The 16,660-nt window shown below is 52.4% G+C and overlaps 5 protein-coding genes across 5 annotated transcripts; 3 read left to right on the top strand and 2 right to left on the bottom strand.

Moving 5' to 3' along the window:
• Positions 1 to 673: 673 nt before the first annotated feature.
• Positions 674 to 2,140, bottom strand: QC761_0097380 (uncharacterized protein; the record flags this gene model as incomplete). The annotated part of the gene is made up of 2 exons (XM_062873055.1): positions 674 to 1,273; positions 1,340 to 2,140. The coding sequence occupies 2 exons, from the start codon at positions 2,138 to 2,140 to the stop codon at positions 674 to 676; spliced, it is 1,401 nt and encodes a 466-aa protein (XP_062729944.1).
• Positions 2,141 to 5,817: 3,677 nt separating this feature from the next.
• QC761_0097370 (uncharacterized protein) lies at positions 5,818 to 8,469 on the bottom strand (the record flags this gene model as incomplete). Its single annotated transcript, XM_062873054.1, has 3 exons — positions 5,818 to 6,812; positions 6,846 to 8,298; positions 8,329 to 8,469. 3 exons carry the CDS (start codon positions 8,467 to 8,469, stop codon positions 5,818 to 5,820), a joined length of 2,589 nt encoding a protein of 862 aa, XP_062729943.1.
• A 961-nt stretch (positions 8,470 to 9,430) lies between these two features.
• QC761_0097360 (uncharacterized protein) lies at positions 9,431 to 10,597 on the top strand (the record flags this gene model as incomplete). Its single annotated transcript, XM_062873053.1, has 1 exon — positions 9,431 to 10,597. One exon carries the CDS (start codon positions 9,431 to 9,433, stop codon positions 10,595 to 10,597), a length of 1,167 nt encoding a protein of 388 aa, XP_062729942.1.
• A 1,815-nt stretch (positions 10,598 to 12,412) lies between these two features.
• QC761_608230 (uncharacterized protein) lies at positions 12,413 to 14,382 on the top strand (the record flags this gene model as incomplete). The annotated part of the gene is made up of 2 exons (XM_062881245.1): positions 12,413 to 12,783; positions 12,854 to 14,382. The coding sequence occupies exons 1-2, from the start codon at positions 12,699 to 12,701 to the stop codon at positions 14,380 to 14,382; spliced, it is 1,614 nt and encodes a 537-aa protein (XP_062729941.1). The 5' UTR covers positions 12,413 to 12,698.
• A 745-nt stretch (positions 14,383 to 15,127) lies between these two features.
• Positions 15,128 to 16,474, top strand: QC761_608220 (uncharacterized protein; the record flags this gene model as incomplete). Its single annotated transcript, XM_062881244.1, has 1 exon — positions 15,128 to 16,474. The coding sequence occupies one exon, from the start codon at positions 15,128 to 15,130 to the stop codon at positions 16,472 to 16,474; it is 1,347 nt and encodes a 448-aa protein (XP_062729940.1).
• Between the last annotated feature and the right edge of the window lie 186 nt (positions 16,475 to 16,660).

The following is a 16,660-nucleotide window of genomic DNA, read 5'->3' as shown; positions in this document are numbered from 1 at the left end:
ACAGGGGGTCATGACCTGCCTCGACATGGTCGAACCACATAAACTTCATGGAGTGCATGCCATATCTTTTGGCATCAGTGATGACTCCTTGGCAAGGTGGGATCTCGGGGAGATCGTCGGTTAGATTGTTACAAGCTGAAGGACCTGGATCATGACATCGTCCTCATACTGAATGGTGGGATCCATATGCTGTGAAGGTCGGGATGAGGGCAGAAAAATAAGTAGAATTGATCTGCTAGATAACAAAGGAAAAGAAAGCACGAAAGAAGCTAGATATTCAACCAACATATATATCCCAATATTTAAAAAAAAACACTAGAATAAACGCAATATATCCAGACCGAGTGCCGACCTTTCCTACACCCAATATCTCTGAATGAAGCTATCGCCAGACGTAAGTTGCATTAGGGTAGTAGTCGTAGGCCGAGGTCTTTGCCACTCTCACCAGGGCTGTGGTTGGAATTCCGATTTAGGTAGGTAGAGTCGCACCTTTATATATGCCGATCATGCATTGTTTAACTAATCAAAGCACCTGATAGAGCCACATCGCTTAGCCGAAGACTCACTAGAATTCGCATCAGTCTAGTCCTATTGCTAACATGAGTCCTACAAGCATCTCCGTGACCAATCCAACTCGTCTTTACCACCCTACCCAAGTTCCATTCCAAGCAGATCAAAACTCAGCTACTGCCTTTCTGACGTCCTGATCCCTGATAGCCTTTTGGACCACTGGAATCTCCGGAATTTGCCCAGGGTCGAGAACCTGACTGTCTAAGCCGAGATCATACAGCTGCAGCGGGCTATACTTGATCTTTCCTGTGGACTCCAAGAAACGTTCATACGAATTCTTGCCGAGGGCTTTAGCCAAGTTAACAAGTTGGAGGACAGGAGGCGGCATCTGGGAGGTCGTGGTCTCAACTGATCCAAGCTGGAGTGCCGCCGTTGTATCCGCGTCCCACATCACCCAGGCCAGGCATCGGTAGTTCTGGATGCAAACGAAATCCTCGTAGATCCCTGGGGCGCGAAAGAACCTTGGCTGTGACAGGGTCATCCGGGTGTTGTTTCGATCTTCAACCTGGATTGGGAACTGGCTTGCGTAGGCTGACCATGCGGCATTGGGTCCGAGAGGGTCCGTCCGCTTGGGCACATTCCATTTGATGTCGTCGGAATGATCTTGACCTTGGACTTGCGAAAGGTTAGAATGGTCGTCATGGTTAAATGGAACATCAGTAAACCGTAGTCTTTGTTGCCTGGAAGCGTAGTGCTTATCGTACTATGCAAGGGACCAAGATGGTTAGCCGGCAGCTATCTTGGGACTGATACAACAATAAATGCTTACGAAACGTCGATAGAAGGCCTGGCTGATCTGATATCTGAAAAGCCATCTGAGTGCTTTGGTGCGCGTGTCGTGAGTGAGCCGACGCAGGCCTTGGCATTCCATGAAATCGAGTGCGCAGAGAAGCTCCTCGACTTCCCAACGATGCAGTTTGTGAAAGGCTCTGTCTGTGATATCCTTGGAAAAAACAGCATGTAGAAAGAACAGCAATTCTGCTCGAACGAATGCCCTCTCCAGCCTGGCGACCTCGGTTTTGGAGAGGGGTCGTCGATGGCTTCCAACGGCAGCGCTCAGGGTCCTCAGTTTCTCTTCGTAAACACGTTTGTCGAAGTACCGGTACTTGGGTTTCCACATCGGTGCGAGCCACGCAGGTTCCTCAACTCTGATCCATCTTTCGGCTTTATCGGCAAGTCGTCGTTGGATCCGCAAGACAAATCGAACAAACCTTGCCGCGAGCTCCTCAACACGGCAGAGGTCAAACAAAATCCGCGGTGTGGTAATCGAAAGAAGGTCTTGCTCCTCATCGAGGATCTGTATGGCCAACTTAGTGTCCTGGCTTGTAAGATGTTCGAGCTGACAATGCCTAGCCATGTCGCACAGGCGGACGAAAATCAAGGCCACTTTAAGACCTTCTCTGGTGAACTTTCTCCTGGCCCGCCGGGCCAGGTATGTAGAAATGTAGTCATTTAGAAATCTCTGTGTCCGATAGAGAGTTAGGACATCATCCATGGCGCATTTATCAATGATATTGTCCATGACCAATGACACTCCCATCAGCAACAAAAGATTCAGGTGACGGGCCATCTTGACGGTAACGTAAATCTAATGACAATCAGCAAACATTACTGACAGAGGGGAGATGTGTCCAAACAACTTAGACAGATGACATGAGGTGAAGTGTCTGTTCAAGTTTCTCATTTGCGCAGCTCCTTTCCCGTCTTCGCCGTTGATTGCTGGAACTGCAGGTAGGTATTTGACACCAGTGTCGTAGAGACTCGTAAGAGTCGGAAAGAGCCCCAGCAAGGGAGATGCGGAGGGAGAAGACCAGAAAAAAAAGGATGGAAAAGATGGGGGGAAAGAAGAGGGGAAGGAGGAAGGAGAGAGCAGGGAGAACAGGAGGGAAGTGACCGTCTCGAGGTGGATCAGGCTACTGGCAGGGCAGGATAGTCTTGCTCTACGGTTCACTTTTGGTTCCCAGCAGCCAATTCACTCGCGATACAGAACTAGGTTTCAAGACCGCGAGTCCTTCCAAGGTGGGTCTGGAGCAGATCAAGGGCAGGATAGTATCGGAGCAGGATTAGAAGAAAAGATGCCAGGTGAATTGAGGAACTTCACGTTCACTGCGCAAGGGCAATGAGTGCAAAGTGCAAAAAAAAAGATAGAAGAAGGCCGGACCCCGACGCAGGACAAGAGTAACAGTAGTCTGGCACACTGTGATAGGGAAAAAAAAGCTTAGTGACGCGAAGGCTTGAATACCTCGAACGGGTGGTGTTTTGGAAGCCCTCCACAGACTGGAGCCACACAAACAAACAAAACAAAAGCTTATCGCGCAGTATAGATATTTATTCGAAATCTTTTGGTTCACGTGGCTCACATTTGATTTCCACACTGTCACCTCTTTCGACATCATCTACTGCCATCTTCTTACTTTTCCGACCACCTAATTGCACCTTTACCAAGATTAACCACAATGGGTACTAATCTTGATCTCCTATCGCTCACCCGGGTCACACTGTCTATGGACTAGATCCTGGATTACTGCTCGATGGACGACATTGGTGCTCTTTTCCGAACCAATTCCGGCCTCCACCAGTATATCTGCGACCAGTACGTAACCCGTCGTGTAACACAGAGACTCACAGTCGAAGGTTGGAAAGCAGCGATTACCTTCGCTCGCCTCTATAGTGTGGGCACGGCCCGCGAACCAAGGGACATTCGCCACCCGAGTGAGGGAAGCAACAGCAATCATCGATGAATGCCCAGATTTATAGTCCATCACAACCCCCCGGATGATGTTCGTTCTCGGCCGTGTGGAAGTAGCCACAGGCCACTTCGTTCAACATGTTCTCCGTGCCCAAAGACTGCTGGCCGACCACTCGGTCGAGTGGATGGGGTTGCGGGAATCGCGATGGCTGACCGGAAGAAGCCCATATTCAATATTACCCCCAAGTCCCAGCACGGAATGCCACGACAGAACGAGCGATGATTGAGCGAGGATTTATTCGTGCTGAGACCATCCTTTTGATACGAGCCTTCTTTCCTGCTCTTGGCAGTAACGTCCTCTTCACTATGGCCTCACCCTGCCTGACTATACGATTCTTCCGGACCCTTCACAACTGGGAACTTGAGGAAGGGATGACGGCACTGGACTTCTTGTACTGTCACAGTCTATCCCAGCTTGACCCGTCGCTCAAATGCCTCAGTGGGCTCATCGGGCATCAACTTGACCGGGTCTACGAACGTAAGGCAGTTTACTGTGTTCTTCCTGGTCGAGGGAAATATTTTGCCGCTTTTGGACCTAGGTGGGGGTATGTGGTTAGGAGCGGCACCCCCCACCCTATCCCCTGTCAAGAGTTGATTTCAGCTTTGAAATCTGCTTGATTTCTGAATGTCTAAATTAACCACGTTTAAGTTCAAATTTTGCAAAAGAAGGTAAAAGTCGAATCGTTATATAAAATAACATACTAGTTAACTACTTAGTAACGTGTGTGATAAGCAAGCGGCCGATCTAAGCGAGTGGCCGCTTCCCCAGCACAACGCGTTTATTTCACCACTTCTACAAAATTCTACCACAACAAGTCATAGTAAGCCCTTCAAAAGAGGCATGGTTCCTTTTGGCTTTGGAAGCTATTCGAAAAGATAATAAGCTTAGTATTCCGGCCGCAGCTAAGTTATATAACGTTCCGGAAAGAACGCTTCGTTACCGAAATGCCGGCCGATTTTCCCGACGCCATATACTAACTAACTCACGCAAGCTTACGGATTTGGAAGAGAAAACGATTGTTCAATACATTATTGAGCTATTTACGCGCGTATTCCATCCTCGGCTTTGTTACGTAGAAGATATAGCTAACCGATTGCTACGCAAACGTGACGCGCCAACTGTTTGCATATGATGGGCTCACAACTTCGTTAAACGCCAGGCAGAACTTGGGACGCGTTTTACGCGTAAATATAAATACCAGAGGGCCAAATGCGAAGATCCAAAAGTTATTCACGAGTGGTTTACCCTTATATATAATATCAAGGTCAAACACGGTATCCTCGACGACGATTTATATAACTTCGACAAGACTAGGTTTATAATAAGCATTATCGTCGCCATTATAGTCGTTATAACTTCTAATAGCCGTAGTAAAGCTAAAACGCTCCAGCCTAATAATCGTAAGTATGCTACAGTTATTTAGGGAGTAAATGCTCTGAGTTGAGCTATCTGTCACAGTTAAGCCGGCAGGCAGGACAGACTGTGTGCGGGGCATATGACGCAAAGCTAATCGCTAGCAAAACCAATTAGAAGGCAGAAGGATGGACTAATAGGAGGTGGATTATCTAGGACACAAAGGAATTATAAGTGATTCCTCGGAATTACTTATAATCCTCGAGAGTTAGTTACAATCTTCGAAGAATAGTGAAATGGAGAGAAAACACACAAAACAACCACAACACCACAAATATACCCTCAACAGGGCTCTGAATGAACACACCTGCGTGACAGTGGCTCGCTCGCAGGCCGCACTTCACGTAGGACAAACAAAAGACTTTGTGGGCTCGCAGGCCGCACAGTAAGCACCGGATTGGCCTGATCAGAGGGCCAGAACTGCCTGGACGCATGCAAAGCGCAAAAATACGAAGAAATAAAAGTCGATGGTCCGTCTAAAATAGAATGTCCGAAGCAGACCGCTTATATACATAACCCCTGAGCCCCCCGAATCCTCAGAGAGCCCCACTTCCTTACTCATACCCTCAGGCCTGTGGCCACACCCCAAACCAATAGTAACTATATATCTTCCTTAACGTAAATTCCCCGATCCGAAGAAAGTCGGTTTTAAGAGTAACTTTAAAGGGAAGTACTTTACGGAATATCTAGAGCGTTTTAAGAATACCTGTAAAGAGTACTAGGTCGTGGAATTTACCTCACGCGTTCGTAAGTTTAAATCCTACCGTGACTTCGATGTAGGAAAGGAAATCGATAAATATATAGACTTACCTATGCGTCACCTGTACTATGTTGATGTGTACGCGTACCACCAAGGAAACAGTACTATTCTCATGAAAGCCTGTATCAATCTGCGGTGCCGGAGACAGAACGAAGGCCGCAAGGATTGACTCCGAAATTGACCTTTTATTTACCTAAGTTGCAGTTTGTGTCTAGTGCATCTATATCTGGGGCAGTAAGCTATTTGAGGTGTGTAATTCGGCATCAAGGGAAGATGACTCAAGCCGAGTATTCAGGAAGTAACCGGCCCTCTAGATCCAAGGTGTTACTGTGTTACTATCGTAACATTTGCACCAAGAAGCTGCCCCGCCGTCGCTGTCACGGTGAAGGCGCCCTTCACACCCGGCTTTGCACGCACAATGGACAGCGCCATGCCACTGAAGGCCTTGCGCTGCTTGGACGTGAATGCGGCCATGTCGTAGGGGTTTCCGTTGTCGGTGGCCACGATCTCGCCCTCTCCGGAGGAAACAGCGAAGGTAACAAAGTTGCTCGCATCCGGGACAACCTCACCGCCCTCATCAACCACTTCGAGCGTAAGGAACGACAGATCGTAACCGTCGGCCTCGATATGGGCGCGGTCAGCTCGTAGTCGTAGCCGCGCGGGAGGCCCGGTGGTGTGAACGGTGTCGTTCGCCCACACCTTACCGTCCTTGTAGGTTACGACATGCAGCTCACCAGCCTCGTACTTGACATTGTCCCACCGGAAACGATAGTTGGAGGCCTCTTTCTTTATCCTACCCTGAGTTCTGCCGTTCAGGAAGAGCTCGGCCTCATTGGCGGCGGAGAAGACATGCACGGGGGTCACCTCGCCCTTGCGGGCAGGCCAGTTCCAGTGCGGAAGGAGATGGGCAGTCTTGAGATCCGGCCGCCACCGCGCTTGGTACAGGTAAAACCGGTCTTTCTTGAAGCCACAGAGGTCGACGATACCAAAGTACGAGCTACGCGCCGAGTAGTATGGCGTTGGCTCGCCCAGGTAGTCCCAGCCTGTCCAGACGAATTCGCCAGCGACGTACGGGTTTTCATCCTGCTTCTGGAACACCTTGTCGGGTGAAGCACCGAACGGCATCGTGTACAGCTCGTAGGCGCTCACCTGCCGCAGTTGTGGGTTGCCACCACCGCCGGGTTGGTCGGTGTGTGGTGCGCTGAATTCTTTGGCCACGGGGAAGAAATACGTGCCGCGGGTGCTGAGGGCTGCGGCTGTCTCACTGCTGAGAAGAAGGGCATTGGGGAAGGCTCTGTGGAAGTCCGGGTAAAGGGGTGGCGTGCGGGTGCCTTGAAAGCCGGCGTACGCGCCTGAATCGCGGATGCCTTCGCCTTGGTAGTTGAGACTCATTACATCGAGAGCCTTTGGGAACGGTTGGTTCGGCTTCGCCACGTTCATCGAAGCCGTGCTGCCGCGGAAGGGGTCCTCTTCGTGGACGATGGCGCTCAGCCGCCGGCCGATTCTCTCGCCGTTCGCCCCGTCCGTCTGTTCACCCACCTCATTCCCGATGCTCCAGGCGAAGATGGAGGGATGGTTTCGGTCGCGGCGCATCATGGCCCGCACGTCAGCTTCGGACCAATCGTCAAAGATGAGGTGGAAATCATTTGGGTTCTTCTGCTTCTGCCAGCAGTCAAAGGCCTCGTCCATGACGAGAAAGCCCATCTCATCCGCCAGATCGAGCAGCTCAGGGGCGGGTGGGTTATGCGCCATGCGTATTGCGTTACTCCCGAGCTCGCGGAGTATCTCCAGTTGACGCTGCGCCGCGCGGTAGTTGAAAGCAGCACCAATAGCGCCTAGATCATGGTGCTGGTTAACTCCTTGGAGGTAGATACGCTCGCCGTTGACTAGCAGACCCTCACCGGTAGCCTTCAGGGCGCGGATGCCAAAGCGCGTCTCGTACGTGTCGATCGTCTTGTTGCCCGTGACCAGCCGCGTCACCGCCACGTGCAGATTCGGCCTTTGCGTTGGTGGCGGGCCCCAGAGCTGCGGCTTCTCTATCGTGGCCGAAGTGCTGACTGTCCGCTTCCGGCCGGCAGTAACGGTGATCACTTTGGAGGCGAACTCGGCCAGTACGCTTTTGTCTGGCTTCCCGGTCTTGGGGTCGAAGCCGTGTACCTCGGTAAGGATTTCAATTTCCCGATCCTCCTTGCCGCTATTTTCAACCTGCACGGATAGCTGAATGGTCGCCGTCTCGGCAGTCGCGCCCTCGGTCGTGATGAACGTGCCCCAGTGACCCACGTGTGTCTCATCAACCTTCACCAGCCAGACGTTACGGTAGAGACCGCTGCCGGGATACCAACGAGACGACTGGACCGGGTTATCGAGACGTATGGCTAACTGGTTATTGTCACCTGGCTTGAGGTACGGCGTGAGGTCAATACGGAACGAGTTGTAACCAAAAGGCCAGCCACCAGCCAGATAACCATTGATCCAGACCATGGCATACGACATGGCGCCATCGATGTCCAAGTACACCCGTCTGCTTTGGTCCTCAGGACCTATGAACAGCTTGCGACGGTACCAAGCAACGCCTTGGATTGGCAGACGGCCCATACCACCGCCGACTACGGCATTGTCGGCCGTGTAGAACGGGCCCTTGGCGGCCCAGTCGTGTGGCAAGTCTACCGCCTCCCAGTCGCTGTCGTCATATGTTGCCGCCGTGAAGGGTATATTGCCGCTGGGATTGCCTGTGGGCCGCTTGTAGTGCTTAGTTGGATCGCTAATGAAATCGTTCGCCGAAGGGAGGATCCATGACTTTAGTACCTGGGCCTGGCCTGGGGTGTCCTGGCGCTTGTCATAGACGATCTTGTCCGGGTTGGATTCCCAGCGTTGGAAGTGCCAGCCCCTGTTGAGGCTGATGCGTTCACGACTAACAGGAGCCACACTCTGTTGTTGTCGAGATGCGACGGAAACAGCGTTGGCAGCTTTGAGCATAAGCAGGAGGTTCAATAAGAGCATGCAGACGCGGGCTGCTGTTGCAGACCAGGAGACTGCCATTGCTGTTGGGACTTTAGCTTCTGAGCGCTCAATGTCTGCTGTTAGTTGGCTACCGCAACATACCGGGATAGTCCTTTTCACTAGCAGTTCTACAGCTCTTTCTGGGAGACTTATAAGTCACGGGGGTTTCCGGTGTCTCGTTCCCCGCCACGGAAACGAAATAAGTGTGCGAAATATTTATAAATACCTGGCTTGGCTGTCCTCGGAGTAGGCGCGCCGGGAGCCTCTCTCTGGGTTTTTACACATCCTTGGGTACGGGTAAATAAGGTGCCTACCTCACCCTCTCGGTTCTGAGAGAGCAGTTTATCGAGGGTCTGGTCCATCTTATTCGCTGGGCGACGAATATCACATCGCTCCAAAGGGCAAATATTATACCTCGAAAAGCGGTAAATAGCGGATGAAACTACGGGTGCATGCTATCAAATTGCACCTCCTGAATCTTATGTGTATTGTGACACGTGCACTTAGTTCTGTGCCATATTTTTTGTGCGTGGCGGGCTGGTCGTTACCACTGTTTTAATTAGAGGAAAAATCTTCTCCACCAATCGTTCAGGCATTTGCAGTGATGAGTATCCTGTTGGTAGTTTTATAGCAGGCATGATCCACGCGGAGGGTAATCTACCAGGAATCCCATTTGGCGGACTGCACATTTCCCTATGCCATGTAGCTGTGTAATCTAGATCAGATTGTCCCTACCATGGTCTGGTTTATCGGTTGTTTTCTTACGTGCCGGTCACATATCGGCCTCACTCTGAGGCCGACAAGAACTTCCTGTGTCGTCTTCAAGTGTCATCTCCGTCGTCTTGTCAAAAAGCCAAAAAGCTGCCTACAGCTAGCTGATGCCATTGATCGTACAATTTCGTATCAATCATACAAAGTTGTCTTCTTGTCAACCATCATGCATCGATTTGGCGCTGCATCGGTTTTCCTCGCTGGGCTTGCCGCCGGCCAATCCTGCGGGACACTGCCAGCGACCATCTCCTTCTCCGGAAACGCCATTAAGCTGCCCGATCCGTTTACCTTCCTGAACGGGTCTAAGGTTACGACCGAAGCCGAATGGCGCTGCCGGAGGGAGGAGATTAGTGCCATTATCCAACGCTACGAACTAGGTCCCATGCCCGCGGCCCCCGAGGTGAAAGCATCCGTCAGCGGCACCCGGCTTAGCATCACTGTTACGGCTAACGGCAAAACCTTAACCATGACACCAACCATCCGACTGCCTTCATCTGGCCAGGGGCCATTCCCGGCTCTCATCGCGCTGGGCGGCGCCTCGATTCCAGTCCCGGCCAGCGTTGCGCTCATCACCTACAACAACGAGGAAATTGCCGCCACCGACCCCCGCGGCAAAGGCAAGTACTTCGACTTGTACGGCACATCCTCCACAACGGGCGGCCTCGTCGCCTGGGCCTGGGGCGCCAGCCGGATCGTGGACGCCCTCGAGCAGCTTGGCCCCGAGACGACCAAGATCGACGCCAAGCGCGTCGCCATCACGGGCTGCTCGCGCAACGGCAAGGGTGCGATGGTTGCGGGCGCCTTCGACAACCGGATCCGGCTGACGATCCCACAGGAGGGCGGATCGGGCGCGATGGGATGCTGGCGCATCGTCGGTGAGATGAAGAGGAACGGCACCAAGACGGAGGACGCAGCGCAGATCGTCAACGGCGACCAGTGGTTCGCAACTGAGTTCTCCAAGTACGTCAAAGCCCTTGACAAGCTGCCGCACGACCACCATATGCTGGCCGCCATGATTGCCCCCCGCCCCTTCCTAGTCATTGAGAACTCCGGAATCGATTATCTCGGCCCCATCAGCTCCTACGGCTGCGCTACCGCCGCGAGGATGGTCTACGAGGCCCTTGGCGCAACTGACACCATGGGCTTCTCCCAGGTCGCCCACGGTTCCTCACACTGCCAGCTCCCGTCCAATCAGAATGCCGACGTCGCAGCCTTCTTCAATCGTTTCTTATTGGGGCAGAACGCTGTCGATACCAAGATTTGGAAGCCTGACGCGAAGCTAAGCTTAGATCTGAAGCGATATGTGGACTGGACCGCACCAAAACTAGTGTAGGAATGGAGTCTGGTAACTAGAAGGTATGGGCTAGCGTGTGTTAAGCGCACATAAGCCAATACATTGGAAATTATCATAACATTAATGTGGTATTTACAGCTAACGTAAGCGAGTGACCCACTTTATACCACACCGTAACAAACTATCCTCAATTATACCGCAACAACACTAGGAAGCAACTACAATTATATTAGAAATGGCGGAATCAGATGATTCCCCAGCCTCCTGGCAAGTGCGCGCGTATGGCCAGGCTTGCCGCACACACCACAGCACCGAACATTCGTACGAGCCCCCCCTACACTACCGCCATCCGGCTTTATTTCTTCCACTACCTCCCCACCCACGGCCTTCTGGTCCAGTAGATCCTATGCATCTTACACAGTAAGTAATCCTCCGAGTTATACGCATGTTTTTGTCGCTTTCCGGCGTTTACTTAGTGCCTAGTTCGCCTTACGGAACGAAGATACCTCTAACTATAAGAGAGCTACTTAGTACATTATAACTATTACATATCACATTTAAGCCAACAGGCAGGACGGACCATGTGCGGGGCACAAGACGCACAGCCAATCGCTAGTAGAACCAATCATAGGACAGGAGGATGGGCCAATAAGAGGTGGATCATCCAGGGCATAAGGAATCATGAATGATTCCTGGGAATCATTATGATTCTCGAGAGTCAGCCATGATCCTCGAAGAATAGGATGATCCAAGGCTTGGCATTAGGTCTATATATACGGAGGAACTGGCTGGTGTAGATAGACAGTTCCGCAGTATGCAATTCAAGTTGGTATTCACAGTATCTAGTGTTTACATTGAGACATCTTGTTGTGCACTCTTTAGCTGCACCGAATCAGGATTGTTCAGAAGTAGCCTTCAACCAGTATCCCTTTCAGAGGTTCTGTACAGGGGTTCGTCATATTACACTTTTAGTAAACTAGTTTACCGCAATTAATATTAAAGTCGGGAAGTTACTTTAATAGTTAGTAATATGAATTTTAATAAACGTTGATTATAAGTTACTTTCTCGAGGGTTTATAGTATCTAGAATACCTAAGGTAATGCCGTAGTTAGGCTTAGGGCTATGGGGTATTGGCGTACGATGCTTTATTGTCACAGTTAACCCAACGACAGGTCGCGCAGTATGCGGGGCGCAGGACGTCCCCAGCCAATCATTAGGAAAGTCAGGAGGCAACCAATCAGGGCTGGCCAGAAGTGCTATGGCGCCAAGAAGCACGAGCACTCTGCAGGATGCAAGATGCTACGGGTGATCGAAGGCATAGCACGACGAGCACTTCGCAGGATGCAATGTGCTAGGAGTGATCGGAGCCATAGCAGGGCGAGCACCTCAGGGTCCCCAGGTCTGTATATACGGAAACCTGGGCGTGAGAGGATCTGCGATTATTCGTGTGCGCTTTTCCTGCCGACTGAAAGAGGTAGGTCGGAATTTGCATGGGAAAGTCGACAGCCTGGGGCCTAACCATGCGCGGTCCACCCACGTGAGTCAGTTCGGTAAATAACGGAGAGCGTCGCCGTTTGACGTTCCTGACCTTCACCATCCGTATAATTGGTATATGGTTAATTATCGGGCGCTTGGTTGGGTTTGGCTTGACAGAGAATCATTTGACGCTCTTCAACTCGGGTCTGTTGATGTCGACTTTGGGGGTATGGACTGGAGGAGACAACAAGCCCATAGGCAATCACGATTTGAGGTGAAAAGAAATGATGTGGTGATCGGTGCACGGGCCATATCAAGCCATTCGGTGAGGTCGCTGACAGCACAGCTACCAATAGCGGCGAGGACCAACAAGTGGTATGATGATGAGCAGATTCCAGATACTTCTAATGGCAAGTCTGCGGTCAGCTTTCATCCCGCTGTAAACTGTTGGCTTCACAAACGTTGCATTGACTCCCACCATTCGCGGCGTGGTGAGGTTCGCGGGGAGTCCGAAAGCGGCCAATGAAACGGCCCGGATGTCAGACAGCTTCTTGTTCTCCGTGTCCGTGTCACCGTTTTTGACGACGTGTGCTTGCTTTCACGCTTCACTCATCGACATGCAAACAACCCGCCCAAACTAAACCTCGTCTCTAACCCGAAGCCATGTCCGCCGATCAAAGTTCAGACGAAGCCCTCTCCAAATGCACCATTCTCCTCGTCACCGGGACAGGCGGCTTCACTCACGCCGGTAATCTCTCTTTCTTTATCGCCCACTCTCTTTTCCATCAACCTCTAACCCCCTCCTCCCCATACTTCAGCCCCAGTCCTCGAACTCGGCCGCCTGCTCGCCTCCCGCGGGCACACAATCCACTTCGCAACCCACAAAACCCAAGAGAAATGGATCCTCACCAACCCCTCCTACGCCTTCATCTCCCCTGCCCACATCCACCCCATGGGCGACCCTCTAACCCCCCAGCAAGAAGAAGCCCACTACCTCGCCCTCCAAAACACCGACATCCGCGTTGATTACAAGTCTTACTTCGCGCCCAAATATACAGTCGACGCCTTCTGGACGTCAGATTACATCCACCTCCTCCGCATCACCAAAGCCATCTCCCCCGACGCGATCGTGACTGATTTCTTTGTCGAGGCAACAAGGGATATGCAAAAACAGTTTGGCGTTCCAGTGGCGATGGTCTGGCCGCAGATGCCGTACGGGATGGTATCAGCGGGGCATATCCCCGGGATTCCTGGGTTTCAAGTCGATGCCCTGACTTCGGAAAAGGCAAGCCTTTGGCAGAGGATACGCGCGGCACTGAGGCCGTTGAGGGCAATCACGACGGTGGTGCCGTATTTGAGGTGGGTCAAGAGGATGAGGAGAGAGGCCGGAGTGAATTACCGCCTGGCCGGGGTGACAGCGGGAAAGCCGGATTATCTGGGTTTGGTGAATAGCTTTTGGGGGTTGGAGACGCCAAAAGATTGCCCGCCGCTTTTGCAGGCTGTTGGGCCGATTTTGTCGGAGGAGTACCCTGGGTTGGATGGGGAGTTGAGGGGGTTCTATGAGCGGGGGAAGAAGAGGAGGGTGGTGTATGTTTGTTTTGGGACGCATATAACGCTACCGACGGAGCAGGTTTTGATGTTTTTGGGGGCATTGGGGGATTTGTTGGCGGATGGATTGGTAGATGGGGTGATTTGGTCGGTCGGAAAGAAACAGAGGCAGCAGTTTCAGCCGTTGCTGAATCAGTGGACTGGTGGAGTCAGGGAGCCAGTGGGGATGCTGCTGGAAAATCAGAGCGAGAGGTGGTATTTCACGCCTTTTGCGCCTCAGAGAGCAATATTGGATCATCCGGACACAATACTCTTCGTCACCCATGGTGGCGGGAGCAGTGTCAATGAGGCGATGTACCATGGAGTGCGTATGTTGTGTCTGGGATTCTTTTTCGACCAGCTTTTGAACGGTCTACGGATTGTCGAAGCAGGTGTCGGGTTGGGCCTCGATAAGGCCACATTCACAAGAGACGAGATCTACGACAAGGGCCGGCAGGTACTGCTTGATGAGGACGGCAGCTTTGCGAGAAATGTTGAGCGGATGAGGCACATTGCCCGAATATCAGCCCGGAAGAAACATTATGCCGCCGACCTGATCGAGGAGATGATGTACGATGCAAAGTTCGGACTGGATCCCAACAGTGGGAAGATGAGACCGATGCATCTTCAGACGGCAGACGTTAGAATGCCGATATGGAAAGCCAAGAACCTGGATCTGTTGTTCCTCGGAGGACTGGGGACTGCCGGGTTTGCCGGTGTAAGCTACTGGCTCTATTCTTGGTTCAGGGATCAGTTGTGATCTGAACTTGTTGAAGTCTCGTTGGATATGCCAAGCATTGGCAGACATATTGCTTGGCAACTACCCCCCTTTTTGCCCCTTTTTGTTCACCAGTTGGGTTCAGTGCATACAAGCTTGTACCAGAAGAGCTACGTTTATGATAACAGCCGTTTGTTATAACGTATGATGCTCGTGCAAGACGTTCATGGGCGCCACAAGCTGGTGTATTGTTACCAGCATGTTCAGCTGATCTCACAATCCGAGTCAGGTTCACGTTAGAACACTTCCTCGTGGTGAATGCAGGCTCTCCCAGCCGAGAACATCTTGATACGCCGCGTCATAGGGCAGCGCTTGGACACCGAGGTTGTGGCGTTTTTTCCGCGGATCTCAGGGGTGCTTTCGTAGCATCAGTGGCATCATGATACGCGAGCTTCCCGTTTCGGCTACGATTAACCCCTGCATCCCCGCGTTCACCACCAAGAGCTCCAACATCTGAAACGAAGATAGTCCCGGAATCATGGACACGGGCAGAATGCCAAGTTTGACGATAATGTTCGTTCTTTTTATCCAGCTGCCCGTCCGTGCATGGGATGATCAAACGGGTTGAATCGTTGAACCTTTCTAGTTTTCTTCTCGACAACTGGTTGTCGTTTTGGCTTTCACTTTTGGCACCAGCCCAAGATGTTTTTGTTATGAGCCCTGGCGTTGGCCTATTTTTCTTCATCTTATATTCTTGTAATTTTTGTTGTTTGGAAAATATTGAACGATGCTGGTCATCCGCATTTTTTGGCTTCAGGCCGCGCTGGCGATGGCCCAGTTGCCGAGATTGGATGATTTGTTGGGAGGGGACAATAATGGTGTTGAGGAACCGGCAGGGTCAGAGGGGGGAGGGCTTGTGCCTGGACTTCAGGATTTGATCGATGCGGTCCCGGTGCCGACGGTGGCGGATGATATCGTTGGCGCCCTTCCGGATCCGACGGAGATTTTGGACGGGGTTATCGGGGCACCAGGGTCGACAACGCCGGATGAGGAGGCAGTTGCGACTCCAGAACCAGCTCCTTCCCCAACGCCTGCGGAGGAAGAATCGCCCGCTGTGGAGGAGACAGCCGTCGTTGAGGCTCCGACTCCCGAACCGACGCCTGAAGAATCGACTGCTCCAGTTGTACAGGTGCCTGTGCCCGTTGCGGAGATTCCAGCAGTCGAAGAACCAACACCTGCACCAGCTCCCGCTCCATCAGCAGAGCCGAGCCCAGGACCGGCACCCGTACCAGCGCCGATTGTCGTTGCCGACCCTCCCGCCGAGCAAGAAGACCCCGAACCTATGCCCTCGCCAGCCCCAGCGCCCGATGCCCCTCCAGCTCCCTCCCCAGATGCCGACTCTGGCGCTGGCGGTGCAGTCCTCCTCCCGCTCCCCTCACCGCCAGCCGATACCACCCCTGCTCCGGCTTCAACCCCCGCCCCAACAACAACCGCCGAGCAACCCGCCAACACCTCCCCCTTCCTCAGCCTCGTCATACCTGCCAACGGCTCCCCCTTCATATCGGTCTTTACCCCACCCCAACCGACCCAAGTAAACGCCGTAGTCGACGACGACACTACCGACAGCCCCTCTCCCCCAACAACCTCCGACACCACAAACCCCCTAACCAACACCAACGTTTCCCCCGACCTTCCCCTCGATAGCACCCCCCTCCCTTCCACCAGCCCCACCCCATCTGAAAGCAGCGGGATCCCCCTCTCCACCAAAATCGGCGTCGCAGCCGGTCTGGGAGGTGGCTCGTTGGTCCTGCTCATCGTCATCCTTTACATCATGTGGCACAAGCGGATGGAGAACAACCCGTTCAGGAGACATACCCGGTCTGGTAGTGCTGCCAGTGGTGGTAGTAGCAAGCGGGATTTGGAGAGTGCGGCGGGGTTGCCGGTGCAGGAGAGGCAGAAGCTGGATTGGGAGAGTGGGCATGATGTTGCTTTTGATTTTGGGTTTGGGAAGCCGACGGTGGAGATCAAGGGGGGGGATAACTGGAAGGAGACCAAGGAGGAGGATAGATTGCCTGCGGAGATGGAGGCTAGGATGGGGGTTGGGGAGGATGGGAGTGCGCAGTTTAGGAGGTGAGTTCTTGGTGGAGGTGGATGCAGGAAGAAGGTGAGGGGGGAGGGTTGGGAATCAAAACGGCTCGGATTGTAGAGATGACGGCGTGATGTCTTGTTGGGGGGTTGCGCTTGGGATATATCGCTGTTGGTTTTGTTCACGGCCATGTCAGGTGATTTCTGTGCACATTTTGATTTCTTCTGTTATTAC

This window comes from Podospora bellae-mahoneyi, chromosome 6 (genome assembly GCF_035222275.1).
Source record: "Podospora bellae-mahoneyi strain CBS 112042 chromosome 6, whole genome shotgun sequence".
Taxonomy (NCBI): domain Eukaryota; kingdom Fungi; phylum Ascomycota; class Sordariomycetes; order Sordariales; family Podosporaceae; genus Podospora; species Podospora bellae-mahoneyi.
This window is presented reverse-complemented; position numbering and strand designations above follow the sequence as displayed.